Genomic DNA, 20,105 nt, shown 5'->3' on the forward strand with positions numbered 1-20,105 from the left:
AAAGAAGATCTACCAGAATCCCTGTCAGACTTGGGCCCTGGGGAAAAAAAATCTTTCCTTATTTCTCAGCTGATGACTTCACATGATTTACCTCATTTTAGGAAGGGATTTCAAACCAGCAGCAGCTATAACCAAAATGGTGTCTGCCTCTGCTTCCACTGATGCCTCTGTGAGGGACAGAACCGAGCAGCAACACACAAAAAACACTCTTTCCTTTTATCCCCTTACATTGTGGTTGTGGAAAAGATCCAAAAGAAACCAGATCATCCACTGCTGCTCTCATTCCCTTGTACTTAAAAGTATGCACCTCCCCTCAGCCTCATTAAGTGTCTGCCACACTGAGAGTACCCAGTGGTGATTCTCATCGCAGCCCTGTCACTGTGATCGAGGAGTGGAGTGACAAGGGCAACATCTACTTTAGGAAGACCTTTTTTTGCCTGGTGGATTCTTCTAAGCTCTGCTGTTCCTAGAGCAAAACAATGTCATTGGTATAGCATAATTCAAAGTGAATTTAAAATTCCTGAAGTCAAATGTTTTCTAAAAAGATCTGTTTCGAAGCAATTTGGCAAAGCTGACATAGCCATGCTAACTTCAGTGAAGTTGCATTGGTTGCATCACTTGAGAATTGGGCCCAGACTAGCCAGAGCATTTATTTTTAAATTCTAGCTTCTACTGGCATGTTCTTAAAAGTCTCTGTAGTTCTGTAACTTTCTAAAGTAGCTCACAAGCCTTATGGCTGACTGCTAATAAAACAGAAAATCCATTTCCATTTTTCAGTGTAATCTTTTTTTCATGCGAATCTATTTCTCATCAAAAGAAGTGCTTGACTGAAAGCTTGAGTTCTCTACTTCTCTGTGAAGACAGAAGACAAGTAGTGGCCTTTCAAGTTGTCCCATGTTGTCTGGAAGAACATGGCCATAAATTCAAAAACTAAGAGGGAGAAACCAAACACTCTACATTCCTCTGACCAGCGAAAGTATTGTTCCATTTCCCTGGTGAAGAGAAGTAGGTCTGATCTATGATTGTATTGATCTCAGCAAGGAAGGCTGAGACAAAGGAGCTTCTGCAAAGTGTCTGTGGGAGAGATATCTCCAATAACATTGTATCCATGACACCACATGTGACTGCAAGGACCCTCCATAAACCAGGACCTTTATTTCCAGCAACTGGTTTTTGCTCGTTATTTTTAAGAGATAAGTAGGAGCACTTTGCATCAGTCTTAGAGCAGGACTTCAGCTGCTACAGGGAACAATATTCTCCCTAGACAACCTCAGTCACAAGAAAACTGACACTTCTGTAAGGGAGTCCGTATCTTCTTTTTAAAGAACATAATCTTCCAGACACTTCCCTACATCTCCTTAGCCAGAGAGAACGCACTTATGCCTATGGTGCATTAGAAGATGTAAAGCTGAAGTTAGATAAGGAGAAAAAAAATCTTCCTGGCATTCTTTTTTCTTTTTTTTTTTTTCTTTAGCAGATGCATTACTGGATTTTCTCTACTTCGCTGGCTTCCATTTCTGCACCCAGATGATACCTTTGGCTAAGCTCTTGGAAGACAGTTTTCCAGGAAAAATAACCCACATTATAGAGACCGCAGATTTGTGAACCACCAGGCAGAGTAGTCACTGGAGATGCTGAAAGTCTCAACCACAAAGAAGTCCTCTTACATCTAATTACAGAAGAGTAGGTAAGCCTTTAGAGGCCAGAAAACAGTAGAGCCAAACCAGAACGTAAAGAAGGAGATCTGCAGAACAAGAAACTCTTGACAAAACTACATAGAATGCTCTTGTCAAAATACAGAGATAAAGCAAAAAGAACTAAAATCAGAGATACTTGTAGTCAGAGCAGTCTGATACTGTATTTGAACCTCAGCATCCTAATGGCATGAAGTTAAGCAAGAGGACATGTTTAAGTAATCTGTGCTCTGAGATTTCCCTCCCCTGGGACACCTGTGAGGAACCTGAATTTCAGAGAAAGGGGTGCTAAGCACTCTCTGACAGCCGTGGCCTTTGAAGACACATCAAGCTGCATGTTCAGAAATAAATATTACACACTGCCAGTGTGTAGTACTGAGCTCCTCTGTTCAGTAGCATGTTTTCCTCAATGGGTAGGATATTGTGTTAACAAAATGCAGATATGAATGTATGTCCTGCTATCCTGTCTTGCAGGTTTTAATTGTGCCTTTACACCAAGTGCTTAGCAGACAAAATACACTATGTCTATACGAGTAAAGGATAAATTATAAAGTTTTGTGTGTAGTCATGCAAGAAAGTTGCACAGTAAATGCAAGAAGTAGATTCTCAAGCAGAGTATTGAAAAGTTTTACAGGACAAGGATTGTAGTGATTTGGGGGGAAGCCAACAAGAATGTTTCAGTGTAGTGGCTGTGGCGTGAACTGGTATCAGAATCATCACTATGTCTGAAATCTGTGTTTTCACATCTACTGTATTGTAATTATTTCCTGAGCACCTCAAACACCCAGCTTTGCTTTGTTTTAAAAGGAATATATGATAAAAGGATAATTCTGCTCACAAATTGGCAACAAATATGCCACTTCTCTCATGATCAGTATGTTGTCAGAAACATCAGTCCACTTAGTGTTTCTTTGCCCTTTGCAATGAGAATAGATTTCATTCATCACTCCAAAGGTGTATGTTAAAACTTCTGTGCATATATCACTGAGGCACACATGTTTCTGTAAAAGTCTGTAGGAATATCTCTGAAAGTCCTGGCAAAAGCTCTCTGAGACTATAAAATAGGACTTCTGTGAGCAGGATAAGGATTTCCTTTCATACAGATTTCTGAGTAGCTTTTGGGCTCAATCTTTAGTGATAGCTCATGCTCTCGGCAGAGAGGGAGGTAGTAGAAGTGGTTTTGTCCTGCTTATATGTTCTCTCCTCACCAGCTCCTCAGGGTAGCCAAGGGCAAGTCTAGCTTCTCCAAGAGCCTTTGCTCAGAAGTTTGCTTTCTCAGCAGGGCCCTCTGGGACTTGTCCCATCTTTAGGAGAGAGCAAGCAGGTTCCAGTCATGATCTTCATTCTGAATCTGGTCTGGGGGAGGGGAGTGAAAGAAAAACCCTTCTCTGGCCCATCTGGGAATTCTCCTTTGCCCTGTGGAAGCTTTGAATAACCAGCTAGGTAGATGCTAACCTGCTTTGTGTTGCTGGAAAACTGCCTTTGACTGAGAAAGTTTAAAGACGCTGAATTGGAAATATTGTTTCCCTAATTTCTCCCTACTTTGGGCTGGAGCAGACCCAGAGATGACATGCTGTATTGAAATTTTAAGCTAGCAGTTTGGGTTTTATGTAGAATTTGTTGATAGTAAAGGTAAAACTGTACATTAAACACTGACAGCTATTTTGTTTGGGTTTCTTCATGTTCAAAGTGATCTTCTTGATGATTGTTTCTCAAAGCTGAATACTCTGTGTCACCAATTGTTGTGTAGAATTTTTGCGACCTCTAACTTCCAGGTGTACAAAAGACACAGTGTTATATTTTGGCCTTGAGAAAAATCCCTGGGTTTCTACCTACAGTCAAAAATTTGAGCTGTTATTTAAAACTGATATTCAGCAAACAGTCTGTGCAAAAGATGTTGCTATACTATAGTGTCCCAGACAAGAGTATAACAACAAACGGAACTGAAAAATGTAAGATCAAGAGAGTTTTCCACTGTTGTACAAATGTCTGGAACATACCCAAACTATGTAAGAGAGGAAGATTAATTTGTGTGAGGACTGTTGAATATGAATAAGTAAACAATGGAAGTTATTATTCATATTCCCATTAGGTTTTCTCTCCCAAACCAGAAAAACCTTGTACTTTCCTTACAGTGCCATAGTCCAAGTAGGCTCTTCAAAGCATATAAAATAAATTCTGCTTCTCATTCATAAACTTACCCATCTGTGAAGCCTTTCTTCAGAGAAACCTACCTGCTCAAGTACTTGCTGTAGTTCATTAAAGGCTCCCATTTGTACTCATAAAGACTCATTCCTTGCCCTGAATAATATATACAGTGTAATGAAAGAGAACCAACTCTTGCTGTTACAATCTAAATTAACAACTTTGTTTAATAAAAGAAGCACTGTCTCACTTCTAACTAGGCCATAAGCCCTGAGGGCCTTGTGGGTGTGTGATTATTTATTTATTTATTTATTTATTTATTTTTCCCAAATCGTCCTACAAGGATCTGAAAGCTGAGTGAATTTCTCTGCCTGCTTAGAAAGACTGAGGCCAGCATGGGCACAACTCTACTGAAGCAAATACTTGTCCATAAACTTATTCTGAAATGCAGTTGGATGATCTCCTGTCTTTTTCTCGGTCCCGCCTTCTAACCTTTCTAATCTTGAGAGTTCATCTCTATTATATGTGGCTCGTACAAATACCCATGATTAATAACTGCTGTGATTCATTAGCCTGCGTTGTTGGTATTGTTTCCCCAATGGGAGCATTTGCTGTCTAGGGATAGCCCGTGATTACTCTGCCTTATGGAACAGTAAGATGCTTTCAATCTAATGCGTTGTCCATGTTTTAGCATAAAATAATATTAAGGCATCCACATAATGGAACCGTCTGAAGATCCATTTTATTAAGCACTGGAAGAAAATGTGCGTGTGTGTGTTTGCATGTGCAAGGGAAATATAATCAGCAAATCTATTTCACCAGAAGCATAATTTCCATGAGGGTTTCGTGTAAAGTTCTTCGGATGTGGGGATGAAAAAATACTCTCTAGCCAATATCTTACCTGGTACAATTAACTTACTCAAATTGTATATGGCCTATTCAAAGAAGGAAAAATAGGGAACAGAGGTAGGTTTATTGTATTTATTCCATTTTGTGGGTATTTATTTTAAATGCAATCTACCTTCAAGTACAAAGCTGTACTGCTCTTAAAAGATTACTCTTTCAAGTTACTTCACATACCTTAACAGAGCATGTAACCTTTTTACATTATATGATCAACTTTTTGACAGTGCAGGGCTAGCACAGCTAATGGAATAATAGCCTGCAGGGTCCAGCTAAATGATATACGAATATAATCAACCTTTGTGATGACTATTCAAAAGTAATCCCTTTAGCTTTCAACTGCAACATATATTTCAGCCAGGCAAAGCCATATGAAGAAAATCTCTGCAGACTCCACTGATACAATATGGCCTTCATATCCCCACAGTGTGTTTGCTGCTCTCAGTGAGTTTTAAATTTAAGGTAATGGCTACTGTATATTCATGTGAGCATAGAACAATACCTTTGATTTGTTGGAGAAATGTTACATTAGCTACCAAGGGCCCTATTCAGTAAACTTTGACACAACCCTTATATATGGTTTACTGCTTGTTCTAAATGGAATATGCCTGATAAAAATGCTTTGCGTGCCCAAATTGTACAAATTCATTAATCTTTATATTCATAAAACCTCCAAGTACAACTGCCTCCATTCCAAGTGAACCTAGTCAGGATACATGGTTAAACAGGTTGGCCCAACCTGTTTTTAAAAACGGAATGCATCAATTTTCATTTATCAAGACAGAAAAAAAGTAGGAAGATTGCCTACAAGTGTGGGATGTGCATGTTGTTGGCAGTAATATTATTTTATGCTCTATCTTTGTTCCTACTCCATCATTCTACAGATTACATAACTGAAAACAGCTGCATGACCTTTAAAAATGCAAGTAATTTTAAAATTACAGTAATGAGTTATATCTCACCAGCTGCATTGCACCAACATGATTATATTTTGAGATAGTCTTACTTTCTCTTCCTTTTGTGGCAAAGACGCAGTATTGTCTAATAGTAGATCTGAATATGTGGAAATAATTCTGTCAGAGGAAAATATATATAATGAAAACACTGTGTTGCCTTGTATTGCTACTTTTGTATGTACAATACAGCAAGAGTTCACTCCCATTAACAAGAGTTGCAGATGTGGCCTTGTCTGTGTGTGTGCACCTGAAAAGATGTAAAAACATTACAGCACTGTTATCATATTTTGTTTGAGGTGTTGTGTTGTGAGATTACATGCCACTTAAATACGTTGGCTATCATGCAAGAGTAGGAGAGGCTACAGGCTTTTCTCCGATTTGTTTGCCATGTCACTTCTTGAGCCAGTACAAAACTTGTGCATCCTCAGCATCCTGCAGCAGGGAGTTCCAAGGATGAGTTGGCAACGCACAAAGAAGCCCTTCCTTTGTATCCAAGGCTGCCACCTGCTGCTTTCAGTATACCCCACCTCATTTCTTTTGTTGGAAGAGACAGTGAAAAATGGTTTCTGGGTCACCTTTTGCATGCTACCCTCATTCTTACTTTTGTCATCTCCTCAAAATACTGTCTATTTTTTTTTCCAAAGCAGTTTCTGCTGCCCAAAACAATAGTGCTCTTATGACTTCATCACTTCATGGAGCTTTCAGTGAAATTTATTTTTAATAGATTCCAGCAGTCTCTGAACAATGCTAAACTTGGATTTGAATGCTCTCCCATTGGATGGGCAACGCAAGTTCAGGAACACAGGTGTTGCCTCTTTCATTTTCTTCTTAATCTTTTGAGAAAATGGTGTCTAAAATGCCTGTTCTCTCTTCAGTCTTTGTAGGTGTAGGTTTTGCAGGCTTTCATTGTTTTATATGACTTTTCATTAATTATATCGTGTAAAGGTCTTGCAGCCCTGCATCGCTTTCTCCCAGGAACACAATGAAATAACGTGATTTTTAGAAGTGTAACATTCTTTAGATAGGCACACACAAACAGTGAGAATAGAGGTGCCTATTCTAGCCACACTGAAAATTCGGTCAGACAATTTTAATTATATTTTATCAACAGCAGTGGTAACATGTCAGGAACATCCTATTATGATTAATTATATTTACATACTATTAATACATATTAATGTTTATCTCCACATTTTGCACAACACAATAAGATGGAAGGAGAATGCTTGATGGTGTGATCTGTGATGGTATATATGTATTATCATTATGAATATGAGATGCTTTTATTGTTGCCAAATAGCATAGGCCAAACAAATGCCAAGAAAACATTTATGGCTCAGTATGCCATCAGTTATCCTTGATACACTTAATATGTGCTGGGAGGGCAGAACTGTTAATCAGGCAGTAATAGCTTGGTGTCCAAGTGTGAAGGCAAAAGGCCAAAAGGTGCATGAGAAAAGCAATTTATGCTCTAACTCCCCATCTGTCACATACACATCCCCACAGTCTTCTGCATGTGCAAGATAGGTCGCAGTCAGAGACGCTTTTATGTGAATTTACTTGGAAATACATGTTACCATACCTGCTCACATTCTGGGCTTGAGTCACCCACCTGTCTGGCACCACTTTTTCAACAGAGCCTCCTCTAGAAAGAGCAATAAGCAGCTGTGCTGGTGTAAAGCTGGAGTGGGAACACGTAGTTCTGACCCCTGTTGGCACCTCTGAACTGCCTGGGGCTCTCGGCTGCTTCACTCTGTTTGAGTTCCTAAACCAAACCGAGCTGTGCAGCCCTGAGCACAGCCCCTTGTATTCAATCGGGGTTTATTAGATTTTTTTTTTCATTTAGACATGGTCTGCTAGGAAAAGGAGTTTCATTGATGTAATTTAGGCCTGGTTTCAGAACATCTTACCTGTAATAATTACATTGTTAAATACAGAGTAAACCACTAACATAGACGGTGCCCTCATACAAAATGAGACTTCACATACAACTTAACACGAATTCTCAGATATTCTTCACAGATTTACTTATCCTATTCTTACTTGTATACTATGGATGAAGTGATAGTCAGCAATTATACTTAATAAAACCCTATGATATGATGAAACAGAAATCTTATTGAGTCTTGAGTGGTCTAGTAATTTTAATCTGTTCCAAACATTGCACCAGCAGAGACACTGCTGTGAACATTATTTTTCATCCCCACCAGAACTGGGTTAATGTATTTATTTTGGACATGAATGGATGCCATATAAGCACCATTGGTATTGCTGAGACTGAAAGACAAAGTCAAGTTTAGGCATCACAGCTCAGAGAGGAAGTGACAAATTGAAGAGGATCCAGTTAAGGATTATACAGAGGTCAGAAAACATGAGTTCCTGTCAAATATTGAAGAGACTGCATTTGCACAGCCTCAAAAAGAGAAGATTAGAGAAAGGAAAATAGTCTCTCAAGCTATAAGGAGTTATTATAAGAGGACAGTGTTCCATTGCTCTTCATGTCTACCAAAGATAGAACAAGAAAAAAAGATCAGTTTAATTTGCAATAAATATTTATCTTAAGTATTAGGGAAGAAACTGAGCGATAAGATTGTGAAGCACTGGAACAGAGAGATTAGGGACGTTGTGAAAAGCCCTCAGCAGAAACCTTTGAGAATAGATGTCAGGATGGACTAGATATACGTGCACTTTCTTCATTTGAGGAGGTGAACCAGATCAGTAGTTCCCTAAATAAGAAACATTCCCCCAGGGATGGTGTGGCTGTAATGAGGCAGAGGGCGGTGTGTTGCTGAAGAGGCACTGGGAGTGGAACAGAAAGCGCAGCAAGGAGGTGGGAATTTGGTGTGAAAATGGAGTGAGCAAGGAACAAGAGTGAGCATCACAGATCATGGGAGCAAAAGAAGCTTATGATAGTCAAGAACTGCTGAGTTAAACCATGGCCTCCCAGTCACCTGTTCTTTGGATCACATCCCAGAGGGAGGACACCACTGAGAGGTGACAGCCTTTCCTACTCAACCTCCTCACCCTATTCTTGCTTGCTGCACTGCTCACTTCTTCCCCTGCATGGTCTTCTTAGTGCCTGCCATCTTTCAGTGCTGTCTTTGCCATCGTCTTCTCCCAAATGCATCTCCCTTGTTGGCTTCCCAGGTGGTCCCACCTGGACCTGTCCTGTAAAACCAGCCTGTTGGAGAACTGCTGCACAGGAGTGCAAGAAACAAAAAACGGAAATCCCCGTCAGTTTTGTATTTCTAGGATTATATCTTATGTGTCTCTCCTTTGTGTTGTCTTAGATTTCTTTCTCTTGTGACTTTTTACTGTGTTATGTGTTTTTCAAATAAACTTTCTCAGGCTTTTTCCTATTATGAATGTTGTAAGTCTAAAATACTAATGCACTTTTTTTTTTTTTTTTTAATAACAGAACTTGATAAAAAAACAAGTGCCTCAAAGCCTCTGTGAGCCTCTCTGTCCAAGACACCAGTTCTCATTCCTTCCTGGTATGGTATTTGTTCCTAATCTATAGTCTTTGTACCAATATGCTGATTTTTGAAAAATGTCATCGCTATCAACACTTAATCTGATTTTGACAGGAAATTGCACATTATCTCTATTTTACTTTGTCCAAATAACAATATTTTTCCTGCTCATAAATGAATGAATTCACACTTCCCTCAGATTTTTTTACGTGTTTTAGAATGTAACTGCCTTTGATCATGTAATTGCTTTTAATTTACAGACATAAGCCTTTGAGACAGAAAAAATCTATTAATCAGATGCTGAACCCAAGTATAAAATATGTAGATATTGATGTATATACATAAACTTATGACTTTTTACTGTTTTTCTATTTGCTTTTTTCCTTCTAGAGGATGCCTCCTTACTGACAGAGGAGCTGATAGATATATAATGAGTACAGGAAGATCCTTGAGGAGACATGCAACAAAGTAGGAATTTCAGTAGGGATTTTGTCATTAAAATGGGAGCACAGTGTTGCAGTACAAATATCTGAGAGCTCTCAGGTTTTTTATGACTGAAACGTGGCTTCAATGTGTGTTACATGTTTTTATCAAAAATAGATGGTGTTGTTGAAATAAATTAAAAAAAAAAAAAAGAAAAAGAGAGTAGAATAGAAAGTTCATACTTTGTGCCCCTAATGTCCTCCAAAGTGTCAAGATCCTCCCATTAAGATATTAAACATCATTTATGCCTACAGAATGGGAATCCAAGACACTCAATAGCTTGTAAGGTCAGGTTCCAAACGTGTCCAGAGAGTTTTCTTTAAAGCCCATATAGTTGTTCCTTTCAGAAAAACTTATTCATAGGACTACCAGTGATTTTATCATGTGTGCTCAACGCTTGGGGTTCAGCTGTAGCTTAGAACAGATCCAGCCTGGGTGGCACACTGTGGTGCAGCTTTGATCTAATCTATAATACAGGTTGGACCCAAAACACAGTTAAGTTTGTTTAAAGTGTGATTGGGTACACTCATGAAACTGTTGGAAGCCTGTACAATCAAAGCATTCAAAATGTTATTAACTGTCTCAAGTGTAACATCAGTCTATATTCACAGCTGAAACAACTGTATTTAGCAATGAAAGTGCATCTGGTGAAATACCTTTACATCACATTTTCAGAACTGAAACCAAAACTCCCCTTTCAGCAAGGCCTGTGGGCAGAGAAGAGCTGTCTGAGATTCAACAAAGGCAAATGCAGGGTCCTGCATCAGGGGAGGAATAAAGCCAGGCACCAGGCCAAACTGCTGGAAAGCAGCTCTGTGGAGAAGGACCTTGGGGTCCTGGTGGACAACAAACTGCCCAGGAGCCAGCTGTGTGCCCTGGTGGCCAAGAAGGCCAGTGGTATCCTGTGGGCCCTTAGGAAGAGCATTGCCAGCAGCTGAAAGGAGGTGATCCTGCCCCCTCTTCTCAGCCCTGGTCAGGCCACATCTGGAGTGCTGTGTCCCGTTCTGGGCTCCTCAGACATGGAGCTCCTGGAGTAGGTGCAGTAGAGGGCTATGAAGACAGTTAAGGGACTGGAGCATCTCTCATATGAGGAAAGGCTGAGGGAGCAGGGCCTGTCCAGCTTTGAAAAGAGACAACTGAGAGGGGACCTCATCAATGCTGGTAAGTATCTGAAGGGAGGGTGTCAAGAGGATGGATCCAGGCTCTTCTCAGTTATGCCAAGCAATAGGACAAGAGGCAATGGGCAGAAACTGATGCCCAGGAAATTCCACCTGAGCATGAAGAAGAACTTCTTTACTGTGCATGTGACCAAGAACTGGAACAGGTTGCCCAGAGAGGCTATGGAATCTCCCTCACTGGAGATACTCAAGAACCATCTGGACACAATTCTGTGCCATGTGTTCTGGGGTGACCTGCTTGAGCAGGGAGGTTGGATTAGATGACCCACTGTGGTCCCTTTCAGCCTGACCCATCCTATGATTCTGTGTTTTATACCATCAAGGTAAAGTAAAATTCTGCTTAGGTTCTTTCTGATAAATAATCTGAAGCGCTGAGTTTGGGCTGTGTGTGGAGAATTTCCCATTTTGAGCTGGTGAAATTCTGGCAGTGGGTTCCCCACATGACCTGCAGCATCTGACTCCTGTGGTCTTCACAGTCCTCAGAGGGCATTTGCCAGCTGCCATCACTGCTGAACTGAAGAAGAGTTAGAGAACAGAAGATGGCAGTTATCACATTGCAAAATGTACATAAAACCAGGATTGGAACCTTTGAATTTTATTTAGGGAAACTGATGCAAGCTTTCATAATTTCATGTATTAGAAAACCCGTTCTTTTACACTGTATAAACAGAGCTTTGTGACCCCCACTGCCAACCATTCCTTCCTTTAAATGGAGCTTTGCAGATTCAGAGTTGGAAGCAAGGTCCATTAGACCTGTAATCAGTTTTTATGACAGTCTTTGAGCAAGCAATAGCTTTTGCCACAGTAATAACTCAATTCACAGTTTTCTTCAGGATTGCAATCTGAGTAACTGGTTGACATGTGACAATAGGATTTCTCCCTGTTAAGGAATGGTAAAAATCATTAACCAGTTCTTATTAGACTATTTTTGATCAAAATGCTGTATGCATGCAAAGCGGTTACAATAATTTTATTATTTTATTTAGAGGTTTTTATTGTCTGAACACCAAGCTTATCATAACAATGTTAATTCAGAGTGCTTTTGCAAGGCTGAGAAGTTGTGTAGAAATGTTCCTACATGCAATTATGCACACACATAGGCATACAAATCTCTTTACTAGAGTGTTAAAAAGAGCTGAACATTTCATGAAAACCAGGAAGAGAAACAGAACTATGAATTAAATATAAAAAACATCTGTATTGTTTACCCCTTAAGTTTATCCCTTTTATTTTGATGCTAATGATATGAAATAAGGAAAACATGATACAACCAACACAATTTTGTAAATAATATATTAAAAATCACATATATATAAAAATAATATATTAAAAATTAGCTTTTCTAATCTTGAGAAGTATAGCATGACTGCTTGTAAGAGATTACTATTCTTAGATATTTGGAATTTCTTTTAGCAGAATATTGTTGAAAGAAATGGCATATTTGAATTTGGCCTTCATAGTAAAAAAGAATTATAACGTGAACCATGCAGACATTCTAGAAAAGACAATTATCAATTTGTCAAGGACAAGTTTCGAAATTCTTAAGGGCTTTTAACCTCACGTACATTTTTGCAGCAACTGAACATTCTGTATATGTGTCCCAAAAGTTATTGTGTAGTCATGTTAAATAGCATCCATGATCGTCACTAGTTTTTGCCAGTCTTAACTTGTTACTACTTGATAACTCTTGTATGCTTGTGAAAAAATGGTCATGAATCAATCATCTAAAGCATTAACTCTTCCACAATTTTTAACAATACTTTTTTGTCATAAAGCTTTTAATAAAAATAAGGGGAAATGTAACATCCTATAATAATGTAAATGTGAGTTCTGTTCTTCAAAGGCAGGAGGTTTTGGGAGCAAATCATATTTATCGAGCTGAATGTACCCACCTCCCATCCCAGTAACTATCTGTCTGATGAGTAACTCTCAGTCTAGCAGAGTGCAGGCGTTGCTCTGCTCCTTACAGACTTCTTTCAGTGGGAAAATTATGGCTCTGCTTCCCCCTTCAAATTAATGGGGCAAGGAGGTTAGGCAGGATGTTGATCCATACATTATACTTAGGACAGGATCCTGGAATAAACCTCTCAGCTGTCAGAAACTGTCAGAGCTCCATGGGTCAGGGCAGGCCTCGGTGTAACACCTCACATGCTCCAGCTGAAAGCTCAGTGCTCACTGCTACGTGGCTGCAGTATCGACCCACTGCTACTTCAGAAGAAAAATCACCACTTTCTGAATTACCAGCGCTTTCCCAACATCTTTCCTTTGGTGATCTCTTGTAAGACCTAGTCCTGCTTATAAGAACTATTGAGATCAGAGCTCGAATTAGTATAATAGAACTTTTGTCTCTTTACATGAAAGGTGCTCTAATTCCTTTCAGGGGCTCCTCATAGGGAACAGTATTATTCTCCACTCTGCCTCGTTCTTTATCATTGCAATCCTTCCTCCAAGTTTTCCCAGAAAGCATCTAATCCCCTGACCCTTAAGACTTTGCAATCAGAAGAGAGGACTCAGGAGAGAGTAAGAATTGCAGTTACAAGTTTTTCTGTGCTCTGAGAAATCACAGGCATAGTTGACTTTAATGAAGTTAGGAAAGCAGGCAAATCAATTTAGCCTATAATGCCAATTGTCTGATTCAAACAAAAGACTTGTCAAACATATTATATAGCAGGCAAATCTGCTAATAGTCCTGAACTGAATAGTGATGTCTCTAAAATCTACATTTTGTGGGTGCCTAAGGTATGCAATGCTGGCAATTAAGATTGCTTTTTGAGTAGGGTTCTGGTAGGTTTCACTGTGGATGTATCAGATGGTATTGGCTAACAATTCATAACAGAGAGGAAGGATTCTGTTTATAATTATGAAAAGCATGTTTTCTGACCATTAATAGGGTATATCTTGTTAATTATGATGATATATAAGGTATTTCACCTATGATGCCATTTAGAAAATTAATGTTTGAGTCACAGAAAGGTCATTGCCATTCTGGAAGGAATCCATTCATCTCTAAATAGGCCATCCAAATACAGACTAAGAAATACACTATATATAATTACCTAGAAATAGATGGAATAAATAAGATTGGTGATAGGTATTACTAAAGCCACCCTTCAGTTTCCTACTAGGAAAAGGTAGATCGTAACTGCAAGAAACAATAATATACCTGTAAAAATGCAAGAAATAGGTTAAAGTCTTGAGTAGTTATGTGAGGTTCAGCTATTACACATGAGGTGAGAGCTCATCAGCCTTCAGAAGTGGTGTACATCAAGGACTTTGTCCTGAGATTTGATCAGGTATTTCTGAAGGCAGCTCCTACAAAGAAGAGAAAGAGGACTTCTTGGGGTTTTTTTAACAAACCTGTGTCTTGTTTGACAACATAACTTCATAGTATCTCCATATTTGCCACACAAATGCTTACAAGTAGATAGAATGCATGTGCTGCCTTTGAAGATAAACATCTTAACGAATATTTCCACGTGTGAGTCCTTTTGGATGCAGGCATATCACTGAAGAGTGATGCTGAGCACAGAGGAGCCCAGGAGCTGTGATGGAAATAGACTTCTCTTTCTAAACTTTGAAGGTTTAGGTTTTAAAAGTACAGAATAAAAGCTCAGAATGGCTGTTGGTGAAGTGAGCTCTCGAGCAGAGGGGGAGAAAGAGATTCCTTTAATTGAAAGCCTGCTGTTTAATCTTAACTCATCTTTGGGATGGACAAAGTGAGCCCCAAATTCATAGCCACTTGCTGCAGTGCTGGCTTGGAGGGATTCATCTCAGTAGGTGAGAAGGCAATCGAGTAACTCCAATCCCCTGTCCCCATCCCTGCCAAATGAGTAGGTTTGTTTCACCAACGTTAACAATCAAGGTATATGTTTGTTTTGTTACCCTATGAAAGGCAGACAGCCAACTTTCCAGCACAGCTGACCTCTGTGAGATGGGAAGTGCTGGCCATGACCCTGCCTCTCTGGGAGCTGAGGGTCTGCAGCCCCTGAAGAATTACTGAGGCTCTATGTAGGATCCCAGAGATGGGGGGAAGGCTCAGGTTGTCCCAGCAGCCACATATTCTCTAGCTCAGTTCTGCAGCTTGGTCACCTGCAGCAGGGGTGACATGAGACAGAAAAACAGTCGACAACAGATTTTCAGTAGCACATGGACAACTGGGGGACTGGTAGCTTAAGCATCCTAGGAGTGTCTGGGAGTGGCCATAGCTGCTGGCTCCCACTCAGCTCCAAATCCAGCTAGGATTGCCATCTCCTACAGCAGACAGATGGATGAGAAGTAAGCCTTGTCTCTGAGAGGCAGCTTCCTCCAACACCAGCTCTTGAACTGTCCCACTCCCTGATTTGGTACATACTTATCCATATACAGAGGTAAATCAGCTTTGAAAGGCTCTTACCTTCTACATTGAGCTACTCTACCCCTGGCAACATTGCTCCCTGGTCTTCCTGGACTGTTTCAGAAAACATTGTCCCATTTGGCCACAAGTTCACAGTTTGTAATTGCAGTGACTTAAATGTGGTCTTAACCACAGCAGTGCCCTTAAAAACACTTTCAGAGAGCCCTCCCTGAAGCATGGTGGCCACTGTTATTTTCTCCTGTTTTCTTTCATAAGAGTTGTCTGCCTCCCGGCTCCTCAGCATCAGTTGGCTGAGAAAATTAGACACTCTCCCTTTCCACATGAGTACCAGGAAATCAGTTTCCCTGGCATTGCTGACTGCTTTCTGGGCAGAGCGGGCTCATGCCAAGCTCACAGTACAGATTAAAACAAAATTTATTTATGATAAGGGAAGTTCAGGATTACCTGGCTTCTGTCTCCAGGCCCCTGGTTGCTTCTCTCTCACAGCAACCCCTTTAACTTTTACATTCTGAATTGCAATGAGCTTTCTCATCTGTTGAGCCCTGATACTCTCAGAGGAGCTCTGTGATATTAGAATATGTTGATGAATTAGAACCTTTCTTTTTACTTTACCTCTACAAACCTCTGTTCTGGGAGAGCAATATCACCAACACATTCACACTCTGCATTCTGCAGAAATGGCCAAACAACTGCTTGAGATGGGGACAGTTAAGCAGAAAGGGGCAAGGATTTAAGGCACTTAGAAGTCATCCTGTCACTCTGAATCCTGTTCATGTGAGAGGCAAGGAGAGATGAATCTGGCCTTGCAGTGTGAACCTGTAAAACATGACTGCTACCATGCAGGTCGTGCTGGATTCTAACGCAGTCGGCAGCTCCCTTCGGTGGGAAATGCTTTCTGTCCTAAACGGCAGCAGAGCTTGGGGCCTTACAAAACCAATTTCATCAGTGTTGGTACTGCATACCCTGAATAACTGAGGGGCAACACTCCACCGTGGCTTACTGATGTGCCTGTGGGAAAGGTTCTCATCAGCCAGACGGTTCATAACTCGTGTGTGAAACCAGCCTGGACCAAGCCAGTCCAATCTCCTTAAACACAAACCTGCAGGCTGGCACAGGAGACACTGTCAGGGGCAGGACGGATGCCAAGGATCAGTATGAATATCTTAAGTGCAGTAGGAGCTACTTAAACTATAAGATAGGGGAACTGTCTCTGAGATAACTTATGTGTACGAGCCTTGGCACAGTCATAAAGGACCAGAAGTGCTGTTCTGGCACAAGCTGTGCACACACACACCAAACCACCTCAGAGTAGGTGATGTTCAATCAGTGTTGCTAGTTGTGGCCACTTATATAACTCATTTTCTAGGACTTTTTTTCCTTCATGTTCCTGATTAGAAAATTCAGGATAGTGGAACCTGCCTAGAAAATTACTGAAATCATCTTGTGCTGGAAAACTTGGTAGTTTATACAAAGTAAAAAAAAAAAACAAGCTGTGAAGGTGAGAAAAGTAGAAGAATAAAAAAACTAAACTAATATATTTGCAAAAAGCATGCTTGCCTGAGTCACCTGCGCTGTTTCTCCCAGATCCCACGTCCCACTGTAGGGAGCTGGGGTATTTCCGTCAGTGAGACAATGCACTTTTCCCTTGAAAGCTGCTGGGTTTAATCTCACCATCAGATGCTGTGATTCATTTCTGCAGTCCCTGTTGTACGTTTCTTAATATCAGACATGAGTGAAATATCTTCAGGACTGTGAGACTGGAGTTAACTATTTTTTTCAAAGGAAAAATGTGCAGAAATATGTAGGTGACTCTTTCACTCAGCTGAAAGAGTCTGTGGAACCAAAGCCAGACTCATGTCATGGTACTGGATAAGTAAGCCAGAGGCTTATGAAATGAGGCCTTTGCACCTGTAAAACAGAGTCAGTTTGGTTCAGTCTCAGCTCAGTCTCATCTCAGAGCACCTGTCCCAGCACAGAGCTGCCTGGAAGTGGCCACATCTGGTGAGTGACAGCCACACCCCCACAGAGGAGGCGGCCCACACCAGCTACAAGGCTGTGCTGCGTGCTGCATGAATTCATCCTCCACAACAGGAATGGATGAAAAGTTTCACATAATAATTTAGGGTTTCTCTCCTGTGAGACCAGCGCGTGTACGTAGTCTGCTTTAAATAAAGTCATCATGTGCACTGTCTCAAAGCATTGCATAGATCAAGACTTAGTCCTCCTGAGAACTGTGTTCAGTGAAGACAAGACAAAGCTCTTTTACTTTTCCTTCTGGTTTCTAAGCCTTTGAAGACTGTTCAAGGTGTATGCTAAAGCTCCTTCCTGAAACAGCTTTCCTGTAACAGAAGGACAGGTCAGCTCTTGACTTCTGAAGAAAAGGCCTCAAAGTCTCCAAGGTTATTGCAAGCTGAAGTAAAAATCTTCATGTGGCAGCCTTGAATTATGTGTCATGACATCACTGCTTCCTGATGGCTGTACTGCCTTTTTGAATTTCTACCTGTAAATCATCTTCAACACCTTTGAAACACAAGTGTTTGTAATGGTGCCACAAGCTGAAAAAGTTTATTTCATAGTTTAAAGCAGTCCTGCCATCTTTAGCTGTTCTTTCGCACCCCTGCGTGGTGATCACCCATCTGGAGGTATGCACTTTCCATGATTTTGCCTGGTTTGCCATGACCAGTTCCATGGGAGCCCGATTCTGTTTTCTCGTCATGTTCCACATACAGCACTACAGCATTTAGAAAAAAAAAAAAATCTGTTTTCAGGGAGGTGGATTTTCCCACCAGAACTAATTCAGAATCTGAATCCCCAGCAGAAAGGCTTTAGGTTGAGACCCAAATACAAATTACAGTTAATTTGAGATTTCTGAGCCTGATACATTCTTTTCCCATTTGCACTTTCTTCCCCATTTTTCCTTAGACCTAGTTGCTTCCTTCTTCTCCTTCATTCAAAGCCTCCCCTCTGTCTTCACAATTTCATGTAACATTTGGTTCTGCAGAACTCAGTTCACCCACTCCTCATTTCTCCTGCCAAAACGTTGTCGTGTGCAGTTTCCTCTTTATGAGAAGCCACCACCTTCTTTCTCCAGAACAGTGGTGGGGTTGTCTGCACTGCAAGGAAAGATGAAACTGTTCTGTACTGCTGAAAAGCAAATGCAGAACTTGGCTTTGTGCATGTGAAACGTGGGTAAGTTCTCTTTATTTGTGTTTATTCTTGACTTCACAACTGTTTTCCCCTGTTTGAAGACGTCAGCAACCTTTGAGACAGCAGGATTTGCTCTGTATTGCTCTAGTCTGGATTTTGGTCTGTCTAGTTTGCTTCATAGCTTTCCTTCATTTTATCCTTGTGTGCCTACCAAATGACAGCTTGATTCAGATGAGAAGATGATGAGCTATTTCAAATTAAACTTTGCTGCCAACATCTGATTTGTAGAAATTCCATTATACCCTCAAGAAGAATGAAGGTACTAAAGCCTAGAGTGTCACTGATCTCTGTACACCAGCTGCTGAATGCAAAACGCCTTCTGAACTCTGCCCTTCTGAAATTTGGGCCTTCATCTTCAGGCCTGGCTGTGGGCTGCGCTGTGGATCAGAACAACCCAAACAGTTGTAAACTGGTAGTGCTTTTACTCGGTATCATCCACAACTGCCTCCCCATTAATTCTCTCCACCTGGAAGCACCCTGATGTCTCCTTAATAGGGGTTAGCATTATTTATAGCGATTTACAGGTGTGCTACTAAAAGATGGAACTGTAAATCACCTCAAATGTTGTTCCATGATGAAGTGCCTCTACATTATTTAAGAAATTGTCCCAACATGACTGAACGATGCACAATGGAAAAACTTGCCACAGAAACGTGATATTGAAAAGACCACAATGCTGCATATTTAGTTAAGATTTGTAATTGCAATTTATGTTGTCCTGGCAGTCTTGTACTCCAGGAGTATTTCCAGCTGCAGCAAAGTGGGGTTGTCAGCAGGGCAATACAATAACTAGTTACGTGACACTGTTACGCAGCTGGCTTTGCAGAGGTATTTGGCACAAAAAACATCCAGTTGCACGTGAGTGTTTCAGTTACAGCTTACTGCCTAGGGTGTGAGCTAGCAATGTGTTTTTACAGTGTATGAGAGTGATTCTGCCTCAGTAGAAAGAAGATTGAGGTGTGATGAAATGCCAGCCGAAAGTGCCTACAGGTACCTCGAAATAAAGAACTACACATGTTCTGAGATGTTGGGTTATCGTATTTGCCCTTAATCTGAGCACAGTGCTTTCCCAGATCAAGGGGAGGCTTGTAATTTTGAAGTGATGGGAAAGGTGGAGCAACATCTTCCTAGAAAGCCTGGGCTGAAAATGAACCAAATTCATTGTTATGTCAGTCCTTTCTCCCATAATTGCAGATGATTTTCCTCCTTCAGATGTGGAGGTATCATTATGTGATAAATGGCTTCTGATTTTTTCTCTACTCAACTAGAGGCAGTTTAAAGATTAAGATTATTGTGCCTAAAACATGCACCCAGTTGAGATCTCACTGGGTGAGGTCTGACACAGAACCTAACGGAGCCGCTCAGTCAGCTGCTGATTTCCTCTGGGCAAGAAAACTTGTCTGTAAATACCCATAAGGGCAAAGAACAGAAGAAAGGATCTGGAGGGGCAAAGGGAGGTTTGGCGTCAGTGCTTCCTTCCCAGGGATTCAGGGTTTGGAGGTCTCTGAGTCAAGGGGTCTTTTCTTAAGATGAGAAATGAATAGCCCTAGCAATGCCCCTGTTGCTTTTCAAGGAGCAACTTTATTTTTTCAATTTAACCTTTTCACTTTTCCCAGTTAAATTTTAACACCAGTCAGAGCTCTCTTGACGTGAAGTCCAAGACCTTCTAAAGCTATTGGTGAGGGTGTTTAAAATGTTGCAACAGACATGAG

At 40.7% G+C, this 20,105-nt stretch overlaps 1 protein-coding gene across 5 annotated transcripts in view; it reads left to right on the forward strand.

Annotated features, from left to right (window-relative positions):
• The window catches only part of TTC29 (tetratricopeptide repeat domain 29), a 196,076-nt gene extending 186,270 nt beyond the window's left edge, over positions 1–9,806 (forward strand). For 4 of the 5 annotated variants that reach the window (XM_027890662.1, XM_027890657.1, XM_027890661.1 and 1 more), the window contains exons 11-12: positions 9,117–9,192; positions 9,562–9,805. In XM_027890662.1, the coding sequence (XP_027746463.1) occupies positions 9,117–9,154 (38 nt within the window). In that variant the 3' untranslated portion in view covers positions 9,155–9,192; positions 9,562–9,805. Of the gene's footprint in view, positions 1–9,116; positions 9,193–9,561 lie in introns of all 5 variants that reach the window. The other variant, XM_027890658.1, reaches the window with a different exon arrangement.
• Positions 9,807–20,105: the final 10,299 nt, after the last annotated feature.

The sequence above is a fragment of the Empidonax traillii genome, unplaced genomic scaffold (assembly GCF_003031625.1).
Source record: "Empidonax traillii isolate 1590-97213 ecotype Southwest subspecies unplaced genomic scaffold, ASM303162v1 scaffold293:size840699, whole genome shotgun sequence".
NCBI lineage: Eukaryota > Metazoa > Chordata > Aves > Passeriformes > Tyrannidae > Empidonax > Empidonax traillii.